Source organism: Uloborus diversus, chromosome 3, assembly GCF_026930045.1.
Source record: "Uloborus diversus isolate 005 chromosome 3, Udiv.v.3.1, whole genome shotgun sequence".
Lineage (NCBI taxonomy): Eukaryota > Metazoa > Arthropoda > Arachnida > Araneae > Uloboridae > Uloborus > Uloborus diversus.
In genome coordinates, this window is record NC_072733.1 from 16,679,070 (window position 1) to 16,701,777 (window position 22,708).

Sequence of the window (22,708 nt, forward strand, 5' to 3'; positions counted from 1 at the left end):
CTGGTTATTTTTCCACAATCTGTCAAGGAATTTAACAATTTTTTGTTGTTCAAACCTGGCTTGTTAAACATGCGTCACTTGACGTAACTTTTATTTTTAAGGTAGACCATGCAAAGTTGGGTGACGCAGCTAGGAAACAAAAATCAATTTTAGAACCTGAAAGAGGTATAATCGATGAAATAAAGCTTGTTATCCAAATGTTGTTGCTTTACAGCCGGGGGAGGCCGGGGGGGGGGGGGCAGATTGCCAAAATTTAAAAGTAATGAAAACGGAAAGAACTTTTATTTTTTTCCCTTTTCACTTTTTTGCAATGAACAATTTTAGAAATAAATCATTAGAATAAAAACAATTACATTTTAGATTGTTCGTAAGCTAGAACTCAAACAATGCCACAGCTATGAAAAATATCAAGTGTTGTGAAATGATCAACAAAAATTTGTAATACAAAAAGAATTTATTTCTTGATAATTTAAATTTTTCTCACAACATTAATTAAAAAATAATATTAATAACACTACAAGGAAAATGCAGTTGAAATATAAAAACAAATAAGTTTTACTAAAAAGCATAGCTTTTAATAATGTAAATATCATAAAAAATATAAAGTTTGAAATTTTTTCCTGAAATTAAAAATGAAAATTAATAAATAAATAAGTATAAAATGGTCAATTTGCAAAACCTCTCAGACCCGTGTTTTGTAGTCGCAAAGAACTCTTTCTTTTTAATACAGAAAAGATGTGAGCTGAGGCTGCAGTGGAGTTTTTAAATCCGCAAGCTCACATCTTTTTCGAAAGGTAAAAGGGGTTCCTTGTAACTCGGAAACACGTTTTAGCAAATTTTTGTCTTTTTATATCTATTTTTTTATTCATTTTAATTTTTCCAGGATCATTAATAATATTAAGAAACAATTTATGCACACTTTCCTTTATTTATTTTTAGCTGTACCCCGCAGTTTCACCTCCGTTAATAAGACAACAATGTATTAAAAAACAATTTTAAGTATGTCACGCTATGATATAAAATTACACACCCTTGTCCATCGATGTTTTCCGATAAGTAAGAAAACCGAAAAAAAAATTCAATTAAAATAATTGAAAACCCTTGATTTGAAAATTTATATGATATTGTCAGTAACTTTAATGAAACAGAACGCTAAAATTCATCCCATCTGCAGTGGGATTTGAACCCGAGGTAGTTGCATCACTGGCCAAGCGCTTAACCGACTGAGCTAAACAGACATGTTTTCTAGAATTTAGTGATTCAATAAGTAACGCATCATAAAGTATTATTGATTGAACTTCAATTTATTGCTGCTCCACTCATATTTTAGTCATAGTGTGATGTTACATAACCTATAGCTTTCCTCAATAAATTGGACTTCAACACAAAAGATTTTTTCAATTTGAACCAGTAGTTCCTGAGATTAGGGCGTTCAAACTAACAAACTCTACAGCTTTATATTATTAGTGTGATGATATTTACATTTTTAAAAGCTATGCTTTTCAGTAAAACTTATTTATTCATTTATATTTCTGCCATGAGAAAAATTTAAGTTCTGATGAAAGAAATTCTTGTTGTGTTATGGATTTTTGTTATTCATTTGATATTTTTCATCGCAGTGTCATTGTTTTAACTTTAGCTTATGAACAATTTAAAATATAATTGTTTCCATTTTCATGATATATTTCTATAATTGAACTTGTTAATGTATCGCTAGATGGCAGCCATTGCAACATGGAAAGAGACTGAAAATAACGGTGCTTGAAAATTTCAATGAAAATAACCTCAAAATTTAACTTAAATTACTTTTTTTTGTTTCTTATTTTACAATTGTTTTTTTATTGTTTTTATTTGTTTATTTTATTTTTGTTGTTCAGGGAACTTCGCAATACTTATGTTTTGCTGCATTGTCTAAGTTGTTTGCTGCTAGTGTGACATATCCATATCAAGTTATTAGAGCTAGGCTACAAGATCAATATAAAGAGTACTCTGGTGTGTTGGAGGTCATCAAAAGGACATGGAGGTAAAAATGGTTTTTACTTTTTTTTCCTGCCCAATTAAATAGTTCATAGCAGTTCAAGAGTACTGCTCAGATATTGCTTATATTTAACACATTTTTCTTCTTTTATCTTGTTCCACAAAATAATTGCATACGTTTTCTTTTTGCGTACGTCAAAATATATAGGTGTTAGATGTATGCTATATTAATTTACTTAAACTACCGAATGCTGTAAAAATTTCTGTTGCAAACTTCCTAAACATGTTTAAACTCCTAATTTAAATTCTCATTTTTTGTACTCTATTACCTATTTATTACCATGCTAGACTGGTTTAAAACTCATTTAAATAACAAAGTAACAATTTTGGCAGTCAAATTAACTAACTAAAAAAACTAAATTAGGATATATTAAACTTTGATTTTAATGCAGTTAGTAAAATAACAATATTTTGGAATATATTTGTTACACATTTGATAAATAACTTTCTGATGCTAAAAACAGTGCTTTCTGTAGCTTAAGTAAATCCAAATTTAATGTTTATTTAAAACTATGTCACACTATTCTTGTTTTTATCATAAGGCAGAAGATATAATGCATGTAGATTTTTTTGTGTGGATTCTAAAAATATACCTAAAAATTAGTTCCGTTTTTGAGCTGAATATTTCAGCATCACTCATTTTCCTAAATTCGCAATGATGTAGTATGGTATGCATACTTAAAATTTATTTCCTTTTTTAATGGAAACTAGTACTTTTTTAACCTGCTCATGAGACAGGTGATATATCTTTATCCATAGGTATGAAGGCTTGCGAGGTTTTTACAAGGGTTTGCCTGCTTACTTCCTCCATGTAACACCCAACATTTGTATCGTCTTCCTCATTTATGAGAAACTGACCTATGTACCTGAACCTGACATCTTTTCTGAAGAAGATGTCCTATGACGCTCTTTAAGCATAGACATTGCAAAATATATCTTCTAACATTCATGAAATGTTAGGAATTGAAAACTTGAAGTAGCCCCTTGAAATGTTTTGCGAGATTTTGTTTTATGAATCTCAATGGCAAAACATGATGTAAGGCATTTTTGAAAATATTTCAAATACTGAACTCTCTTGTAATTTCCACAATGTTTTGATTTTACAGCATGCATGTGTCAAGTAAGTTGCCGGAAGGCATCATTTTTAAGATTTACCTCTGTTTGTATGATACAGCCTCTTTGAAAAAGGCGTATTGCATGTTCTATTTCCAGTGAAACAGTATTTAATTTTAACATTTCTTTGTCATTCCTTTGTTTTCATAAAATGATAAGGATTTGGCCCTGCTTATATACATGTTTGTATAATGATGTGCTGCAATACTCACTTTTTCTTATTTATTATTTATATTCTATATGCAATCTATTATTTAATGGGAATTTAAAAAACAAGTATTTCAAGTCATTAAATCCTATTGATGATTATATGTAATTTAGAATCAGTAATCATTTAAATTGAAATACAGTCTTACCTCATTTATCACATCACCCTTGAGACTGTTTACAAAATGTAGTCATAATTGGAGCAATACCTTAAGCGTTATAGGTAAAAAATATGTAATTAAACAATTTATAATAAAACTACAGATATCATACAGTAATATTCATTTTCAGATATAATAGTTTAATTAGTAATTTGATGTTATTAATTAGATTCATGTAGTTTTGAATAAAATATCCAAAAAAAGTTTGCTTAATTTTGGAGTAACACTTTAAACAAGTTGTAGTTTTGAAAGTTAAAAAAAAGGTGCTATATTGAAATAAATTTTTAGTCAGAAAGAAATACCAGTGGAGAACTTTTTTGACCACAATCTGGTTAGATTCTGACACCTAATTTTACTTATCAAGCAGGGAGGAGCACATTCTAATTTTTTTCTGTATTTCTATGTTGTGTGCTCCTTGTCAATCTAAATGACTTAATGTTGCTTATTTCTCTCTTGGGAGAAGCTTGTAATGAACATCCAGTTTTGAAATCCGTCTACTTTGCATTCCTTTTAATTGTCGATGTAAAATGGCTAAAGTCTTGCTTTTAGAAATTGTGTACATGTGCCGCGTTTCTTGAGATAGCATGCATGGGCTAAACTCATGTCTCTTATTTCATATCAGAAATTCCTTCAATAAACTTTTTCAGATGTGTTCATTATTTTAATGAAGATATTTCAGTTGTAAAAGAGAATTCAATCCTTAGCTAAACAGCTTAAAGTGTCGTGGTTCCACAAGTCCCCCCCCCCAAAAAAAAGACACTATTTTGAAATCCAAAGTCACTTGACATTAAGGTTATGTGCAAAAAGTTACGAACTTTGAAAAATTTATATGATGTCTGGAGTGTCCTAAAATCCGGGTATCACCATAACAATGTTTGACTGTATATTAGGATGGGCGAAAAAACTCATTTTTTTTATTTCGAAGTTGTAATAGCATGGAAAAGTTGCGAATTATAAAGACAAACAAAAGAAAAAATGAATTATGGAAATCATTTGACATCTTCCATTTGCGAATATGAATATGAAAAAAATGTCATGTTTGAGATTTTAAAAAATTATTTAAAATGGTCCATTAATTATTAATGGTCCATTAGATATTTTCTCATCATAACTTTTGAAGCAGACGCACAAGCTATTTAAATTTTTTTTCAAGTGCTTTGAATACTAAGTAGAAATAGACGTCTTCAAAAATTTTAGACGAAAATTAACCTTCTAAATTTTCTTTTATTTCAATCAAATTTTTCAAATACAATAAATAGTTTCAATACATGCTTCTTCTACAACTTTTGAAGCCAGTGCAACAATTTAACATAAAACCCTGTCTAAAACCATAAACCAGTTAGAAATACAAATGTAAATAGTATGGAATATCAATTAATTCAATTAAATAATATTTGCATGTGTTACACACCAACAATATATTAGTCAAACAAATAACTTTGGTTTATTTGTGATTTTTAAGCAATTTCAGTGTTTTTTTAAGTACTCAGAAAATAAATTCATTTGCAATTATAATCTACATGAATGGTCATTCGACTCCCCCCTCCCCAATTTTTCTTTTTCTTTTGTCCCACAAAATATGATAATTCTGACAGTTTAAACTCTAGGGTGAATAAAAATGGTGATTATTGTCCCTTAAGAGTACTAATTTGGTTAGTCTCCCACAGATTGGTCTTTGTGAATTATTTTCATTGTATGAATTAACTGTGTGAAACATTCTAAAGTGCTTAAATATTTAATAACGGTTGATTTTATAAACTTGTTAACAAGTAAATCTGCTGCTTCTGTTTCCAATATATGCTCATTTAAACCTAGAAAAACGGAATTCAAAATTTTTCTCGTAACTTCCAGGGGTCTCATAAGTAACATTATATTTTTATTTTTTATTCCCAAAATTTTTTCTTATTCTCGATAAACAAGCTCAGTTGTTCTTCACAAATGTACACCTTTCAGTGGTTGCAATCTTGCAATAAGCTATCATACTTAAATGTGTCCCCAAATTCTGAAATTTTATTAGGCCTATTTTTTGGTTTGTTGTAGTTAAGACTGCATTACAGTCGCAATTCACAACAGAGTGCACTTGCCGGACAATAAATCCATCGTAATCAGAAACATCATTAATATACTGCATCATGTTAATTGAGATGATTTCTGAATTTTCCAAATCGTCGTCAAGGAATTGGAAGAAAAGGCTTTCTTTCAAAGCGTTTTTTATGCTTCAAATTTAAGCTTAGCATTTGAAGGTTGTCAAAATCAATGCAGTTCGAAAAACTGGACTCTTTAATTTCCGTATGAATAAATAATCTTTTTTTCGCAATTTGAAACTGTCCGACGATTATTGTTGAATCCCCCTCACAACCTGATCGCGCTGAAAAAGATTTCAAGGTGATCCTGAGTAAGCTTATAAGTCATTCCGTAGTTTAAAACTGGAAAATTTGGGCTCCTACATACTTTTTCATATGTTCCCAGCACACTTTTCATAGAAACTAGGAAATCTAAAGTCTAGTTTTTTGCGGACATCTTATAACTAATTTTCCATTGCTTGTTTTTAGTAATTTAATATAATGCTCGGTATCTATAGTAAATTGTTTAAAATATTCTTAATTTCGACTCTGCAGGGGACTTTTGTTGCCTTTAGCAGAAAGATTTCTGTTAGTCAGAAAGTCAAAATGTCTTTATTTTTTAATAAAATTGGCACTAGCATAGCATTCATCAAACCCTCTTTCGCTAGAAAAGCTCAAATTCACACAGATAGAGATTTCTCACGTTAGTATAATGAAAATCTTCAGACAATCCCTTGACTTTTAATGACGCTTCGCATTGTTATATCACTGCTGCCCGAGAAGAGGGAGATACGATGTCCCTTGATCACGTGATTCTCGGAAGAATCATGATGACCCTACTTTCTCCAAGCGAAATACGTTGCACTGTAGGAGAAATGCGTATCTATCCCTTTTAAAGATCAATGGGTGCTCCCCTCCATGCCACCCCCACCTTTCTAGAACCTGTTAGCTGTCTTTCAACATTGTTTTTTCAGCATATGTTAGTAGTGATCTCAGTAAACTATTATTTAGTTCGAACTAGCTGTTTTACATGAAATACACCGCCAGCTCAGTCAATTCCAACCGAGGACTGCAGTTTCGTGCTTATTAGCACTCATCATCCTGGCATAGGACTAACTGAGCTGGAGGTGGAAAACCTCTTAAGGAAGCCAAGAGTGCCAAACAAACTGGTAGCTAATATAGAATTAGCACTGACCATACGAGTGACCGAAACAATGGTTCAGTTCAACTCGAATATTGCAATTGACTGGACTGAGCTGGCGGTGTATTTCATGTATTTCTGCCTTATCCCAGGCTATAGGGCGGTAACTTACTGAATGTAGCTGTTTTAGTTCTGCAACTCTTGTAGTTTGCTGTCATGATGTATGACTATGCAATGAGCAGTTTGTCTCTACCATTTCAATGAGTTGCCATTCCACCACATGTTTCAACTCTTGAATGGCAAGACAACTAGGTCTAGTACCTCTAAAGGGTTGATTGGGGAAAAGTTATTTGAGTGCCAGAATCTTCCGGTAATTAACTTTCAGAGTATTGATTGCCTGATCCCAGGGGTGGAGCGAAATGCGTTCAGCAAAGAAAAGCATCGTTAATTTGATATTTTTAAGACGATTGAATCAAGAACCTGTAAAGAAGATTTGGTTGTATGGAAATCCTTGGGGTTAGTCACATTCAAGGTGGTTGACAAAGGCAAATAGAACTCTCATATTGTGTATATAGGTCAAGAAAGCCTCACATCTGAACTTCAAGAATTAGTATAGTTTATATTGAAATCATTCATGCCAATGTGGTTTTCTATAAAACCATCTTAAGACGGCCCAAAACTTGTTTACCAAGCAATACAATATATGAGGTACTTGCCAAAATTTTTGCTTTGTGTTGTCAACCCTGCGATCGAACGGAATGGTTTTTTTTGGTCACCCAGAAAAGTTATTCATGGCTCAAGAATTTTGAATTCAAGAAATACAGATCCAAGATGAGAAACAGAACATTCATGCAAAAGAGCTATATAAACTTCTATGTGCAAGAATACTCAGAAATGGTCAACTGGATGTACTGTGAATGTTCTTCCCCATTGTTGGTACAAATCGGTGACGATGACTACATCGAATCACACATCGACAGTGACTCAATCCCTGACTCTGAAGACCTATTTGCTGGTGAAGTTAGGCATGGATGATCTGGACAGTAGGGTGGTTCTTATAAATCCGTCTTGAAATTCAGCTCACAAACTCTTCCTAAGACTACCGTGACAAGTTTTACGCAGGGTTTAATAGTCTGCGTGTGCACTGGGAATTGCTTGAAAGTAATGTTCCAGGCAACCAACAAACTTTTCACCAAGACCAATCAACCCTTTAGACATACTTAGCTAGTTGTCTTGCCATCCAAGAGCTTAAACTTGTGGCAAAATAGCAACTCATTGAAATAGAGGAGACAAACTGCCCATTGTATAGGCATATATCAGGACAGAAAACTACAAGAGTTGCAGAATGAAAACAGCTAGATCGAACTAAGTAATAGTTTACCGAGATCACTACTGACACATGCAGAATGAAAAAATAATGTTGGGAGACAGCTAACGTGGTTCTAGGAAGGCGGGGACAGCATGGAGGAGAGCGTCCCCAGCCAGGCGAGTGACGTTGTCTGGATTGCTGTCCAACGTCTGTGCACAAGAGTTTCTAAGGCTTTGCGCTACCAGAAAACATTGACTGAACCTGACAGTTTTTTTTCTATCCCATTTTCAGTTCGACTAGAAAAATATTTCGTCTATTATATTTAAATGCTGATTATTCATCAAATACTGAAAACCCACAAAAATGTTAACTTTTTCATTATTTTGGAAAATTTTGGGGCCCATATGTGACCGAAAGATATTAGCTGATCAAAACCAAATTTAAACACAATGTTTTGAGGCTCTGTTTAAAGACGTTACAAACTATTACATTAAGAAAACATCTAATTAAAAAAAATTTAAAAATCTGAAAAATGATGTTTTTTTTTAATTATATTTTGTCAAATTTTAGGCCCCATGCGCAAACGGAAGATGTCAATCGATTTCCATAATTATTTTTTTCCTTTATTTGTCTTGATAATTTGCAACTTTTCCGTGCTATTACAACTTAGAAATAAAAAAATGAGTTTTTTCAGCCCACCCTACTGTATATGTACTTCAGATGCAGTTTATTTTACTGTCAGGGTTGCCACTGAGTCTTACTCATTCTGGGTCCTAATCACACTGTCATCCTGGTAAATATGGATTCTTTAAAGGAAAAAAGGGTCTCAAAATTTTTTAAATGTTGATAAAAGTTCAGAATTATAAAAATATTTATTACTAGAGTACATGGAAAAAAATTCTTAAAGACAGTTGTAGCAATATTATTATTGACAGCAATATAAAAATGGAAACTAAAAAGGAAGATATGTGGAATTTCATTTTTCACATTTTACTTTTCAAATTCAGGGTATTAGATACTCTAGCATGTCAGTAAGAAACCTAACTATGTCATATATATTCTCTCCAATTTTTTTTTAAATGTTTTGTTGTTTATCATGCTTTTATATTGAGCTGTTCTCCTTTATGGATGAACTATGTTTTTGTTTTTTTGTTTTTTTTTTTCATTTTGAGTTGTTTTTTGGTATAGTCTGGGTCTGATAAATTGGTCTTAAAAGATTCCATTTGTCAAAATAGAGGTCAAGGAAGCCAGTTTGTGCTCTCAATAATGATTATTGACTTTTTGATAATCCAAGAATTTCTCCTCTTTTAATCAAAACATAAATGAGCTCATCCAAGATCAAGCATCTTTTTACCAGAGCCAGACTATATCCGGATTTCAAAATGATTGAAACTATGTTGTCCACACTCCCAATAAGTACTCTGAATGCTGATTCAGGGCTAAACTATTACAAACTACTGAATTGTGATATTTTGTATTATTTTGATGAATTGTTGTTGGGCTAAAAGCTTTTGCGAAGATTTAATTCTTCGAAAAATATATTCTTGTGATGCAGTGCAATCTTTCTGTACATGTTCAAATGTCTGTATATAAATCAAGCCTAATCTGAAGTAAAATGAGAAGAATAAAAGATAATTAGGTGCATTGGTGATACATACTTATTTAAGAAAAGTAATACAAAGCTTTTATATGTACTATATGTCTGTTAAGTGTTTGTTGATATTGATTGTTAAACAATAATTTATGTGTACATAACTGGATTTTATGTTCTTGTTATAAGAACTAGCCTTTTTTTCTTTTTCTCCATCAAAGATTATGCCTAGCTGTATATGGCAATATAAAATATCATGATTGATTTCAAAGTTCAAAGTAAAAAGAGCAATGCTTACATATAAAATATGTGAAAAAGCTATAACTAAATGCAAATCTTTTAATCATTCTATTGTATTTGGTTTGATATACCATTTTTAAAGAAATTTTACCGTTTGACGTAACTTGCATTATGTGCTAAAATGTATGTGTGTGTGTAAAAATGAAGCTTTTCTTTAGTAAATGAAATTTATGTGTGAGTTTCTTTGAGATTATGTGTATAAAGTGTAAATTTGTAAATATATATGTATCAGTGATGGAATGCAAAACAGTTTAGCTGAATGTTAAATATTTCCTTTAACATGTAACCCTTTGCTTGATCATTTTGTAACTGAATGGTTAACATCGGAGTGTTCAGTAATCAATAGTTATAGTATCAGATCCTACATGTAGCATTTGAGAAACTGTGCCTCCAGAATTTCTAGGGTTCCTAGTTTAATTACAATATTATCAAATTTGCATCATATATACAATTATTATTAGTTTTCTTATAGTACAGATTGAAAAGCAAATCCGTTTATTTTAAAAGAGTTGAGGAAAAATATCTTCATAACACAAATATTTATTTTGTAGTAAAAGCACTAAAATAACTTAAGTTAAAACATTGAAAACTAAAATTTAATAATTTTATACACACTGGTTATTTTAAATTAAGGAAATATCCCAAAAGTGATCATTGCTCAAAACATTACATATAGAATTCTAAAAAACTTACCCACAATATTACAGCACATAATAACGAATAAAATAACGTAATGAAAAATTACCAGACAATTAAGGTAGTATATGAATAAGCCCATGTATAAAATAAACTTCTAATGTGTCAGTTTGCTATGAAGAAAGTACCTTCAATATGGAATGAGTCCCTCTCTAGAAACAACACAACACATACAGCAATGTGTGATGTTGTTAATTATGGGATTTATCAATTCCATAGAAATGAGAGCCATTGCTTTTGCAAAGCAGTATAAGCAAGACATGGATTAAGAGCAGCTAGACATCACCCTAAAGCATCCCAAACATTCTCGATAGGATTCAAGTCTGGGGACCATACTGGCTACTCCATTTGTGCATAATTGTTGCCTGATGAAGGTAATCATATAGGTGTGGTCTTGAATTGTTTTCCTGTAGCAGGAAGCATCACCTATTGCTCTGGCATATGAGCCCACATAAACATCAAGGATGTCATCTCTAGAAATCTGAGCATTCACAGTTCCCCTTGGAAAGATATGAAGGTCTGTGTTCACCAAAAAAGGTTCCAACCCAAACGCAGATGCTGCCTCTTACGTATGCATCTTTTTCATGATTGCTTGACGGATGATAGCGGGTTCTAGGTATACTTAATAATGTCGAATATTGCTGTCTAGACCTGGACTCATCTGTGAAGAGATCAGCCCTCTATTGATCAGGTGTCCAATGGACATTTTGTCATCAGGTCTACTCCTAACGGTTCTTCCTATGACGTGATGTGAACGGCATACAAATGGCTGGTGGCCTCCCATACAGATCCCTTTGTGAAGCCTTCTACAAATGGTTGACATTGACACCAACCTTCTGGTGGCTTCAGCAAGGGAGAATCTGAGATGAGTCGAAGTAGCAATTCGATTCCTGAATTCCCGTGACATTAAATATTGGTTATTGGTGCTCGTTGAAGGCATTGACCATTCTTGGCTGAACCTCCTGGATATTGAATATGTGGCTTTGAAATTGGCGCCGAAGTCTATCAACCCCATAAGGACTAACATTTAGCCAGCTGACTACTTTTGTTTGACTTTGACCTGCCTGTTTGACCTGTCTCCCAATGGCTCTCCATCCTAGTTCTGCAGGTAAATATTCCTAGAGATCGTTGTTACGAATTGGCTATCTCAGATTTCTTATGCCATTGTCACAGCAATGTGATTACCAGTGTAGTTGTGCATTTTGCATAAATGGCAACTGCTTTATCCTCTGGAACATATTCAAAAATGTTTGCTGTACAAGCCCTGCAAAGCTGTTATTTGCTCTAGAAAAATCTTTTAGACTGTATTCTCATTTTGACATTCTAAATACTCATTCTTCCCCATTTTCTTGATAACTTTAAAGCAACATGTAATCCAGATTGTTTTAACATTTCAAGTGCCAATACAAAGTAACGTTATATATGTTAGAAAACGTTATATACAGTGGTGGACAAAATTATAGACTCAAATGTTTTCTATTTTGTTTCAATTACAACATGACTCAGTTTAAATTATTTTCATTGAAGTAAAGATGAATAGTTGAAGAAATAGTTCTAAAATTAGTACATCTTATCAGTTAATTTAAAAAATTCATAAAATTAGAAAATTTGCAAATTTAATATTTTATCATTACGTGAAACCTGGACAAAAGTATAAACTCCTAGGTAAAAAATCCAGGATTTCGAGAAAGTTTCGTTCGAAAATGTTAATTTAACGCCATAGAATTAATAAATGTTGCCATCAGTGATTACTAAAAGTTTTGTTTTTGGAAATTTATGAGAAACATATAAATGCACTGCTGGACAAAATTATAAACTCATTTTTTTTCTTTTTTTTCAATCATAATTTAACTCAGTTAAAAAAAAATTTGTTCGAGTAAAGATAAATAACTCTCTCAGCATGGTAAAGCAGGGTTGGCATTTCTTAATGGAAGATAGAACGCTGAAGATTACCAATTAATACTGGAAGATCATCTCTTACCTTTTGCTCATCTGATTCCTGGGGGTAACTGGTTATTTCAGCCAGATAACGCGAGTGTACACACAGCAAAAAGTACAAAAGAATGGGTCAAGCACTGGGGTATCAAAGTTATCAAATGGCCAGCTCGTAGTCCGGATCTTAATCCGATTGAAAATCTTTGAGGGACCACGGTTCGCAAAGTTTATCATGCTCGGCACCAATACCAAACCACAGAGGAATTAAAAAGGGCAACACTTTCAGCATCACTGTAAAAAAATTCCGAAACGTTCCTGAGTGTTTCCGTGTAACGTTTCGGGATTTCAATGGCTTTTATCCACTTCCTGGAAATATCAAGTATCATTGTCAAAAAGTTTCCTGAATTGCTACAAGTTGTCCAAATGCAGACTCCTCTCTGTTGTAAAAAAAAATTTTAGCTCCCAGTTTAAAGATTAACTAAGAGTACTTATAAAGTGTATCGGTTTCCGGTCGGTTACGGCTCGTCCATGCTGATTCAACTCCTAAAGGGGGCAAATAAGTATGGACTACGTAGCTTTGCAAGAATTGCAATCAAGCCAGATGCTTAATACTTGCAATTCATGCTTAGCTGTGGCCGCTTTTGCAACTGTCTTGATTCGTCAAGAAGGTGCCAAACTGTTATATTATCACTACCTAAGATTACTCTGAAGTTCCGGAGACTGGCTTTAAATGGGAAGATTTCTGGATTTTTCAGGAAGGTTACTGAATTTTATCGAAAAAAGGTCCTGGTTTTTGCGAGATATGTTACTGGCAGAAATTGGGCACCTCAGCTGCCTATTATTTTTCAGGAACGTTTCTGAATTGTTTTTACAGTGATGGAACCATATGCCACTGCAGCTGTTGGAAACTCTTGTGCAATCTACATGCCCAGCCGCATATTCGAGGTAATTCAGAAAATTTGGGGCCCAACTCGTTTTTAAAAGTTTGTAGTTTACACGAATGGCTAGATTTAACGCAGTGTTAATTTTTAAAACATTTCAAATATTGATTTTTTTTCAATTTATCCATGTTAATAGCAAAATTACATTTTCCCAAATCTATGCGTTTGTTTTACTGAAGTAATTGCAAATGTAACTTAATTAAACTCAAAAAAAAAAATTTAAATTTTGTCAACTTAAAATTGTGTTTATGCAGTATTGTAAGTTTGTAATTTTGTTATTCAGCATTGGTACATTTTTGGTTATGAAATGATTACGTATTTGAATAAAATTCTACCAAACTTCAGAGTTTCTTAATTTTTAGTTGATACTTTTGTCCCGGCTTCATGTATTATAAAGATATTAAAGCTGAGATTTTTTTAATTAAATTATTTATTTTATAAAGTTTATGAGTTATACTGAATTTAGGAGTATTTAGTCAGTTATTTATCTTTATTGGAACAAAACGTTTTTTAACTGAGTTAAATTATGATTGAAAAAATGAAAAAAAAAAATGAGTTTATAATTTTGTCCAGCGATGCAGTTATAAGTTTCTCATTCATTTCCAAAAACAAACCTTTTAGCAATCACTGATGGCAACATTTATTCATTCTATGGCGTTAAATTAACATTTTGGAACGAAACTTTCTCGTAATCCTGGATTTTTTACCTCTGAGTTTTTACTTTTGTCCAGGTTTCACGTAATGATAAAATATTAAATTTGCAAATTTTCTAATTTTATGAATTTTTTAATTTAATTGATAAGATGTACTAATTTTAGAACTTATTTCTTCAACTATTCATCATTACTTCAATGAAAATAATTAAAACTGAGTCATGTTGTAATTGAAACAAAAGAAAAAAAAAATGAGTCTATAATTTTGTCCACCACTGTATATATATATATATATATATATAGTACAGTTAAATTAGGCCAAAAGTGGCCAAACCCAAACATCCAAAAAAAAAAAAGTTGAAACCTGTTGCAAATTACTTCTTACCCTTCCAGCAAGAAGGGGTAAAAAGTGCCAGCACTTAGTAAAAATAATTTCTGTTACTTAAAAAAAGTACTCTAAAGTCACAGAAACCACACTCTATAAAAGTAAAATAATTAATTCTCATAGAAAATAATGCTAATTAATCAAGATGCACAGGTGGAGGGGGGGGGGGGTGTTCATGGCGTAGATTGCATCATTGGAATTTTTAAGGCAGTTTTTTCAAGGAGTATTTCTTTCTTTTTTGAGGGCTTTTATTCTGGATGGGTACTCCATCACAATTGAGGGGTGCACCATCCCTTGGGGGGGGGGGAGTGAGGGCACCCTGAATTTGCATTCTAAAATCAACGATTGCAGTGAAGTTCACGGAAAAATTTCTCTGATTTTAAGCTTTTCCGAAATACAAAATGCTACACCATGGTATAGTAATGTCAGAAGGATAACTCTAAAAGATCTAAGCAAGCTCAGTAACCAATTTAGTAGTGACTGTAGTTATCAAACTGTTTAGAGCCCTGGAGTGATATCTAAAACAAAATCCCTGTGCGGCATTAAAAAAAAGTCCAAATTGATTGAAGTTTCCCTCCTTCTTCTTAACTAATTTACTTCAACTTTTCTATAATCTTTTTCCATCATCGTAAGGGAGGATAAACCGAAATTGCAACAGTGAGACGGGTAATGCTGCAATTCTGCACCCTCTAAGTCGGTGGGGGTCCTTGTTTGCAAACACCTAGCCATCTCTCTTTTACGCAGCCAGCTATGTGAATTATGCTAAATATTCGCACATATACTTGCAACACTATCTGAAACTTTTGAGTACATTATGCGATTAAAAAAAAATTGATAAAAATGTTACATCAGCTACCCAACGATCCAACGCAGTGACAAAATTAGGTGATCCAGAACCTGTAGTTATTCAATGATGGAAGAAGTCTTGATGAGAGCAATGAGCAATACAACACAGTAGAATGTTAAATTCTGCTCTTCCCTCTCTATTTGTATTGACTCAAGTTGGTAGTTGTGTTGCTCGATATTTCTTTGATAAAAAGGTGAAATGTTGATGAAATATGATGAGGCCTTGAACCCTTTCCGGCGCGGTGGTCACAAAAAGGGACACCAATTTTGAAAATTTCTTTAAAAAAAAGTTTTTTCTTTAAAACTCCAAAAATCGCTGCATTAGTTGCTTTTATTTCTCTTTAATGCACACAGATGGCAGCACTATTAAATATGACTCTTTTTGTTGTCTTAATTTCTTGTTCAAAATACCTCGATTTTCAAGCTCAAATACAATATTTTTTTCAAGATTTTAAAATTTACACCATAAACTAAATTAGTCAACCATTTTCCCTCAGGAATCCTGAGCTAATCAATCATAATTTTGTAAAAGATTCGAGTTCATTTTTGAATGCATAAACAAAGTTGCTTTCCAGGTGTCCCCCAAATGTGGACACCGCCCGTCTAGAGCATTGATCGCACTGTTGTGGGTGAAAGATGTAATTTGATACATTTCAGAAAAGGGGGACCAAAAGAATAGTTTACAATGGGCTTTTGTTTATTTATTTTGGGTTCTTGACCCAGAACAGGTGAATTTGAAGGTCCATGCCTGCACACATTTGAGATCTGCTTTTCCTACCAGACAGTTGTATACTATTTTTATTATCAGCTTTGATATTATTTTTTCTGTAAATGGTATTATACAGTTGTATTTTTTCATTTAATATTTTATAGCACAAAAGGAATGCACATAAAGCAAGAACAACGTGCCAAAAATATTTTTAACATTTTAAATTGTTTATTTAGATAATTTTATATAATCTATATGAACTTTCTTGAATTTTACTTCATCTTTATCTTTGAATTTTTATAGTAAAAATATTGAATTTTGTGTTCTAAATATTCTTAACGGCATAAATTATTGAAATAATTAGTAAAAATGCTTAAGAGCTTAAAATATTTGAAATTACTCCAATTGTCATACGTGGTAAGCATAACCACTTCAGAAAACAATCTCTGCTCTAGGAGGGCGGTGGTCACAAATGGGGACACCACCCCGAGATGGAGGGGGTGAATTAAAAAAAAAATTTGACTGTAAAATCTATGTCCAGATAACCAATTTATCCCATCCATTGTGTTTTTTATTATATTTCTAAAATTTTAATGCCCCGCACCTGTAAGGGTTAACGTTGGAGTAATAACATAAAAGGATATAGAAGGTAAAAAATTTAGTGGCATTTCTTTGTAAAATAGATATGCAGTTATGTCTCTAGGAAAGTAGTTACTATCTGTAAGATGTGTAAGCCCAAACCATCTTTTACACCGAATGGTATGAACAGTAAAGATGGAATAACAAACTGCTAAAATCTTCTAGCAAGAGTTATGCGCTGATCTTCCATCAGTATTCGATGAATCTGGTTTCAGACGGAAAGAAACCCTGTATTGTTTAAGTTATTATCTGAAGCAAAAGGTCCATCCACCATCACAAAACAAACAGCTGGTGTCATATATGTTATAAATGGAAGATACCTTCTTGATCCTGTTTTTTTTTTTTTTTTTTTTTTTTTTTCCCCGATAATAATCTGCAAGCTTCAAGGAAATATGCCAGCAATGCAGTGTATTGCAAGTGTCACTTTAAGTATGGGAAAGCTAGTGTCATTTTTGATGGTACAAAGAAGGAGAAAGCACCACAGAAATATTATCTGCGTCCTATTACAACAGCCATGCCTTCTGCTCTTGAAGACATTCTGTGCCATTCATCTTGTGCTTGCTCTGAGAGGTTCATTGGATATAGTGGTAGGCTAAAGCTGGACAATCTTTTAGGAGTCAAGTGCAATTTGTTTTTAGATGTGGTAAACTAGGACTTTTGAAGAGCCAAATATTGGTACTACATGGGTACTGTAAGTGAAAATTATATTCTGATTATTTTCTGTAAAATATGCATTTTGAAAACAAATGGGTAATTACATGTAATAACAGAACATATGTTTTAAAGAAAATGATGAAACATTTTTTATGACTAATCAAAATAAACCTTATAATTAGAAATCTAATTTCAGTGGGTGAAATAGCTTTGCTAAAAGCACAAATTGGGTGTAAAAAAATAATGGAAATGGAAGCATGCTGTATTCGAGATATTTTTGAGACTGAGTAGATGCACAATGTTGTTGTGGCTTCAAAAGCAGAATTTTTGCAGCAATCTGCAAGGCAAATTTGAAATCAGAAAAAAATCTAGGAGACAAACATTAGGTTAATTGTGAAATTTGAATCAGCAGAAAAACATGCATAGAAATAATATGATAGACGAAAAACTACTAGTACATGTTGCCTGCAGAGTTGATTCCAGAAAACAAGCTTCATTTGCTCAATTAAATTTTTTTTCTTAAAAAATTTTATTTTCTTGCCCCTATTGAAAAACAGTCTGCAAACTTTCTCAAGAATATGAGATGTACATGGCAGCACTGCTCTGCTTCTGCTGCAGGGTTGAAGCTTTGTTAAATATTCAGTAGTTCTATGAACTTCAAGTAACTTTTGTGTCTTTCGCCACTAGGTGTACCTCTTAATTTTTTTTTTTTTATAATGTTTAAATCTAAAAATAAAGAGTTCACTACCATAAGTAGATCCAATAGTTGTGAAGATACACAGGGACTGTGTTAAGCATTTGCCGCTGCGATAAAATCGTAAATTCAGCGAAAAAAAATCTTATTTGACAAATTTATTACCAAACAGAAAATTCTCTGAAATTTCCATTAAAAAAATCTCCTCTTTATCCTCAAAAGATTTTCAAAAATCAAATTATACTTCACTCTCTGATAAAATATTTCGACAGATAAAAATACATTAAAATCAGTTAGTAAGTCTTTAGCTAACACTTTTAAAATTTGACTAATTTACTGGCTAACAATTCGAAATCCTTAGTGCCGCCCCTGATGTGATACATATTGCATAAGTGTATTCATCCCTTTCCTGCCATATGCAGAACTGTTTGGGTGTCCTATTTCATGATCAAACAGTATATTAATTTGATCTGCAGTGCATTTTTATGTGTGCAAAGAATTGTTTAAAGGTGATGGTAATATTTCAGCTAATTTTTCAATACTATTAAAATACTCAAGCCACAAATATAGTTCTACTGCTGACCACTGGTATACAGTTATTTTTGTTGTTAAATTTATTTAAAAATATGTAAATTCCTTTGAGACAATATTCTGCATCTTGGGGAAAGCAAGAGAGTAGAAGCTGTGATGTAAACAATTAAATTAGTTTTTATTCCACAAGAGGGTACTATGCATAAGCATACTTTTTACATGAAAGTGCCCTTTGTCTTTGAACTTGCTTCACTAAGATGAAGTACAAGATTGAATTTGTCCACAACTCAAGCGTTTTAGGTATATATTGAACTTAAACATCATCCTCTGGACCAGTGCTCTAACTACTGAGCAGTCAAGAAATGTTGGTGTGAAAGTGAGCTATTTAAAAGAATATACTGGATTTATTTAGGATTTACTGGGTGAGATTGACCTTAATAGGCTCAGCTCTATTTAGAATCAAGTGTTTTCATGATAGAAAATTAGCTGGTTGATCCGTCATTCCAGCTTGTCTAAAAGTCTAACAGCTGATTTCTTCAACACCTCCACAAATCAATAGTTTAGTATGGGTGCCGTTTTTTATCAGAAAAAATACTGCTTTTTTCTTTTTTTTTCTTTTGCGGATAAGTTTTATTTTATAGACAGAAGAAAAACTTTCAGATTTTTTTCTCTATAATTAGGTGGGGGAGGAGGAGGAGGGATCATCAACTACTTTGCCATAGTAATGTAGTTGATTGTTTCATATAAGCCCAATGGTGCCCGTGTAGGGGGGCAAAGGGGGCTCAAGCCAAATAGAATTTAGAATTTCCTTGCTTTCAGTACTTTTTCTTTGCAAAAATGTAAAAACATTTCTTCTCCAGCCGTTAATGGATAATTCATTAAAAATGTCAAACTTTAATAACTCTAATCTGTACTGAAATCAGTTTCTATGGGTAAAATATCCTGCTAAACCATGGGGAAAATATCTGAGCCCCCCCCCTTAAAATTTTGCATATGGGGGCTCTTGTATAAGCCTCTTGCAACCAAATTAACACAACAACCACACATCAATTTGAAGGTAAGGTTCAAAGAAAAAGAATCCTATGCAATAAATGTTATTAAATAGGTCCTGTTTTATTAAACAATGTTTATTTTCCCGAAAGCAGTAGTTGCTTTTGGTATATTGCTGTAAACGCTTCATTTTCGATTGCTTTTTGTGCATCAAAGAAGGACCATCTCTTGTAATAGTTCAGCAGGATTTATTGAGCATTATCTCAGTCCAATGACCCTGCAATCAACATTCCATTGTAAAGATATTTTCGTGACACCTAACCTCATGCTCATCACTCATGCAAAATATCTTGGAGGGAATGAAAAAAATAGAGCTTCCCATATCATTCATCAATGGTCACAGAACTTCAATTTTTTGACCAACTGCTTTAAGTTCTTGTCTTCTTTGCTGCTTAGAAATATTTGTAATTCACCCTTAAAGGCTTCCTAGGTGTTTTTTTCTTCCTTTCTATTATTTTTCAAAAACTGATTCTTGTAACTGCACATATTTGAAGGGCTGTTAGAAATTCCCTCCTTGACTTTTGCTTCAATATATCTTCCTTTTCCGAAATTTCCTTCTTAGGTATTGAAAAACCATCTTTGTTCACAGCTTTCACAAAGTTCTTCATTATTTCCAGCAGAAAGAGCATGTGTGGTAGCAGATATGGTTGGATCTACTAGAGGCTCATTTTGGGCCCTTCCCAGAATTTGAACAGGGTGGCGACAGATCAGGGAAATCAGGGAGATCAGGGAAAAGTCAGGGAACTTTATTAATCAGGGAAAAGTCAGGGAAATATCAGGGAATTTTGAAAAAAATAACAAAAAATCAGGGAAAATTGATTTTTTTGAAGAAAATTTTTTTTTTGCTTTACAAAGTTAAGTACTCTTAATTCCCTATGCATTTTCCGCCAATTATCTGTTCAAAAAAAAAAGTAAAATTAATGAGGTGCGATTATACTGCTGCATATTTGTGCATCTTTTTTCCTCAACGTCAAAGTATTGAATCTTACTTATTAACCACAGGATGAACTTCCTAAGATTGCTTTTGTGTCTGTTAGGTTGTTTATTTTACATAGCTTGAAATTTCCTTTTACCCTTTCAATGCTACGTAAAATAAACAACCATACAGGCAAAGAGGAAGCCTTCAATTATGCCTTAGCTCGTTTGCCTTTATTCCATTGTCTCGAAGTAATTAGTTTACTGTAATCACGATTTCAAAAAGAAATCTTTGGTTTTTGAATTAATACTGATAAAAGCTTGAAAGTTATTACTTCTTCGCGTTTTTAATTTAATTGCTAAAATTGAATTTTCAATTAAAAAACCTTTGCCATTATACTATTTGTTGTCACCGCAGATTATAAAGGTTTTCTTTTCTTCAGACTTTAGTGATTCTTTAACTTTATAACCAAGTTGTATTCTTCTTTTATATATTTTGAAATTAACTAATTGCTTTTTTTTTCATTTTCCCCCCTTGCATTTCAAAGTTGTTTGTTACAAAAGCAATTGAGGATTTTTTCTCGTTACATACTGAAATCATTTGAAATAGAGTTAATTTGTGTACTTAAGCAAATATCTTTATTTTTTTTATTGTTAAAATGCTGTATTCATTCTTTAAAAACCTATGTTCTTCATTAGAGAAAAGCTCCCTATGAATGTTTGTCAAATGGTTTCATCTGTTTTGCATAAATATGTCAATTAGTTATATAAGAATAACTGCATTACTTCTATTATTTCACTATTACTTGTTATTCTTGCAACAATTACTATACTGTTTGAAAACTTAGGTCAAAATAATTTCAATTACTTTTTAGTTCTATCATAAATACATATGTTTTTAAAAGTAATTTTAATAGTTTCTTAAAATTCTTATGCTAAGTGGTTTCTGGATGTAAAGTTTTTTTTTTTTAATTTTCTATAATCTTTTCATTGTATAAAAATTTACTATACTGTTTTGTAGGTTATCCCCCCCCCCAAAAAAATAGTCTTGTTTTTTTTAACCATTTCATTAAAAAAAGTAGCATCTTTTTAAAACATATCTTTAATTCAACAACTTTACATAACTTCGAACGTTTAAAATACTGCATTTTATACAAACATACAATGGATTTCAAGTAAAGCAAAGAAAGAAAACCATTATCATTGGTAACGTAAATCAGGGAAATTTGGTGAACTTAATCGGGAAAATCAGGGAAAAGTCAGGGAACTTTTTTTCACAGTTCCTGTCGCCACCCTGTTGAATTTCTTGAAGTCTTATGTCGGTTTTATGTGGTGAGATTTTCTATCCCAACCAGGGGTTGAAGTTTAGAAGACAGCCAGTTCTGTGACAGTGCTTCTATCTGCCATTAAAAAAGAGCATTAGTGAGATTTCACTATCCTAGTTGGCTCTATAACTTGAAAACTAGAGCTAATCTCAACTCTGTGGTGATTTTTGTGTTTAGCAAGGCAAAACTCTTTAGAAATAGCTATTTTTGAGCCGGATGCATTTTTTGTGTTGCATAGTGCTGTTGCATCCTTCATTTATCAAAATGAAGGATGTTGATCGGCTAAACTTTTTACTGAAGGTTAGACCTCAGGTGGTTTTTTTAAGCTCAGGCTAATTTTGAAATCATGAAAATTTACTATTTCAATGTGGTTGTAGGCACTTGGAAGAGCCTACTGGAAGAAGTTGTAGCAAACAACTGTGCAGATATCTTTAAGAGGGCTATTAATGTTAACTGGGGACTGATAAATCTACCATGAGAAAAACTCCTGATATACATGACACATTCCACCTAGTGTCACCCTCTCATCACGTTGAGGCAACTTAGTAGAAAGTAAAGAAAATTTATGGAATTCCGTTCAATGGTAAAATCTGCTTTTGCCTCTTCTTGGCATTCTCCTTCTGCTTGCGACTGGCACAGTAGCCAGGAGCAGGGTGGTGTTCTGAATTTTTAGGGTAACCATGCACAACAAACTAAATTTCTTAGAATTGACTAGTGTCAAAAGATCTTCCTTATTTGGAGTAGTTCTCTATTTTTGTTTCTGAAATTTAAATATGAGACGCCTGATTTCAGATAGATACTCAAAACTGACTC

At 32.5% G+C, this 22,708-nt stretch overlaps 1 protein-coding gene across 1 annotated transcript in view; it reads left to right on the forward strand.

Annotated features, from left to right (window-relative positions):
• LOC129218120 (mitochondrial folate transporter/carrier-like) overlaps positions 1-22,708 on the forward strand; it is a 70,000-nt gene that overhangs the window by 42,123 nt on the left and 5,169 nt on the right. Inside the window, exon 6 of the mRNA XM_054852327.1 lies at positions 1,878-2,023. Within this exon, the coding sequence (XP_054708302.1) occupies positions 1,878-2,023 (146 nt within the window). The remainder of the gene's footprint in view (positions 1-1,877; positions 2,024-22,708) is intronic.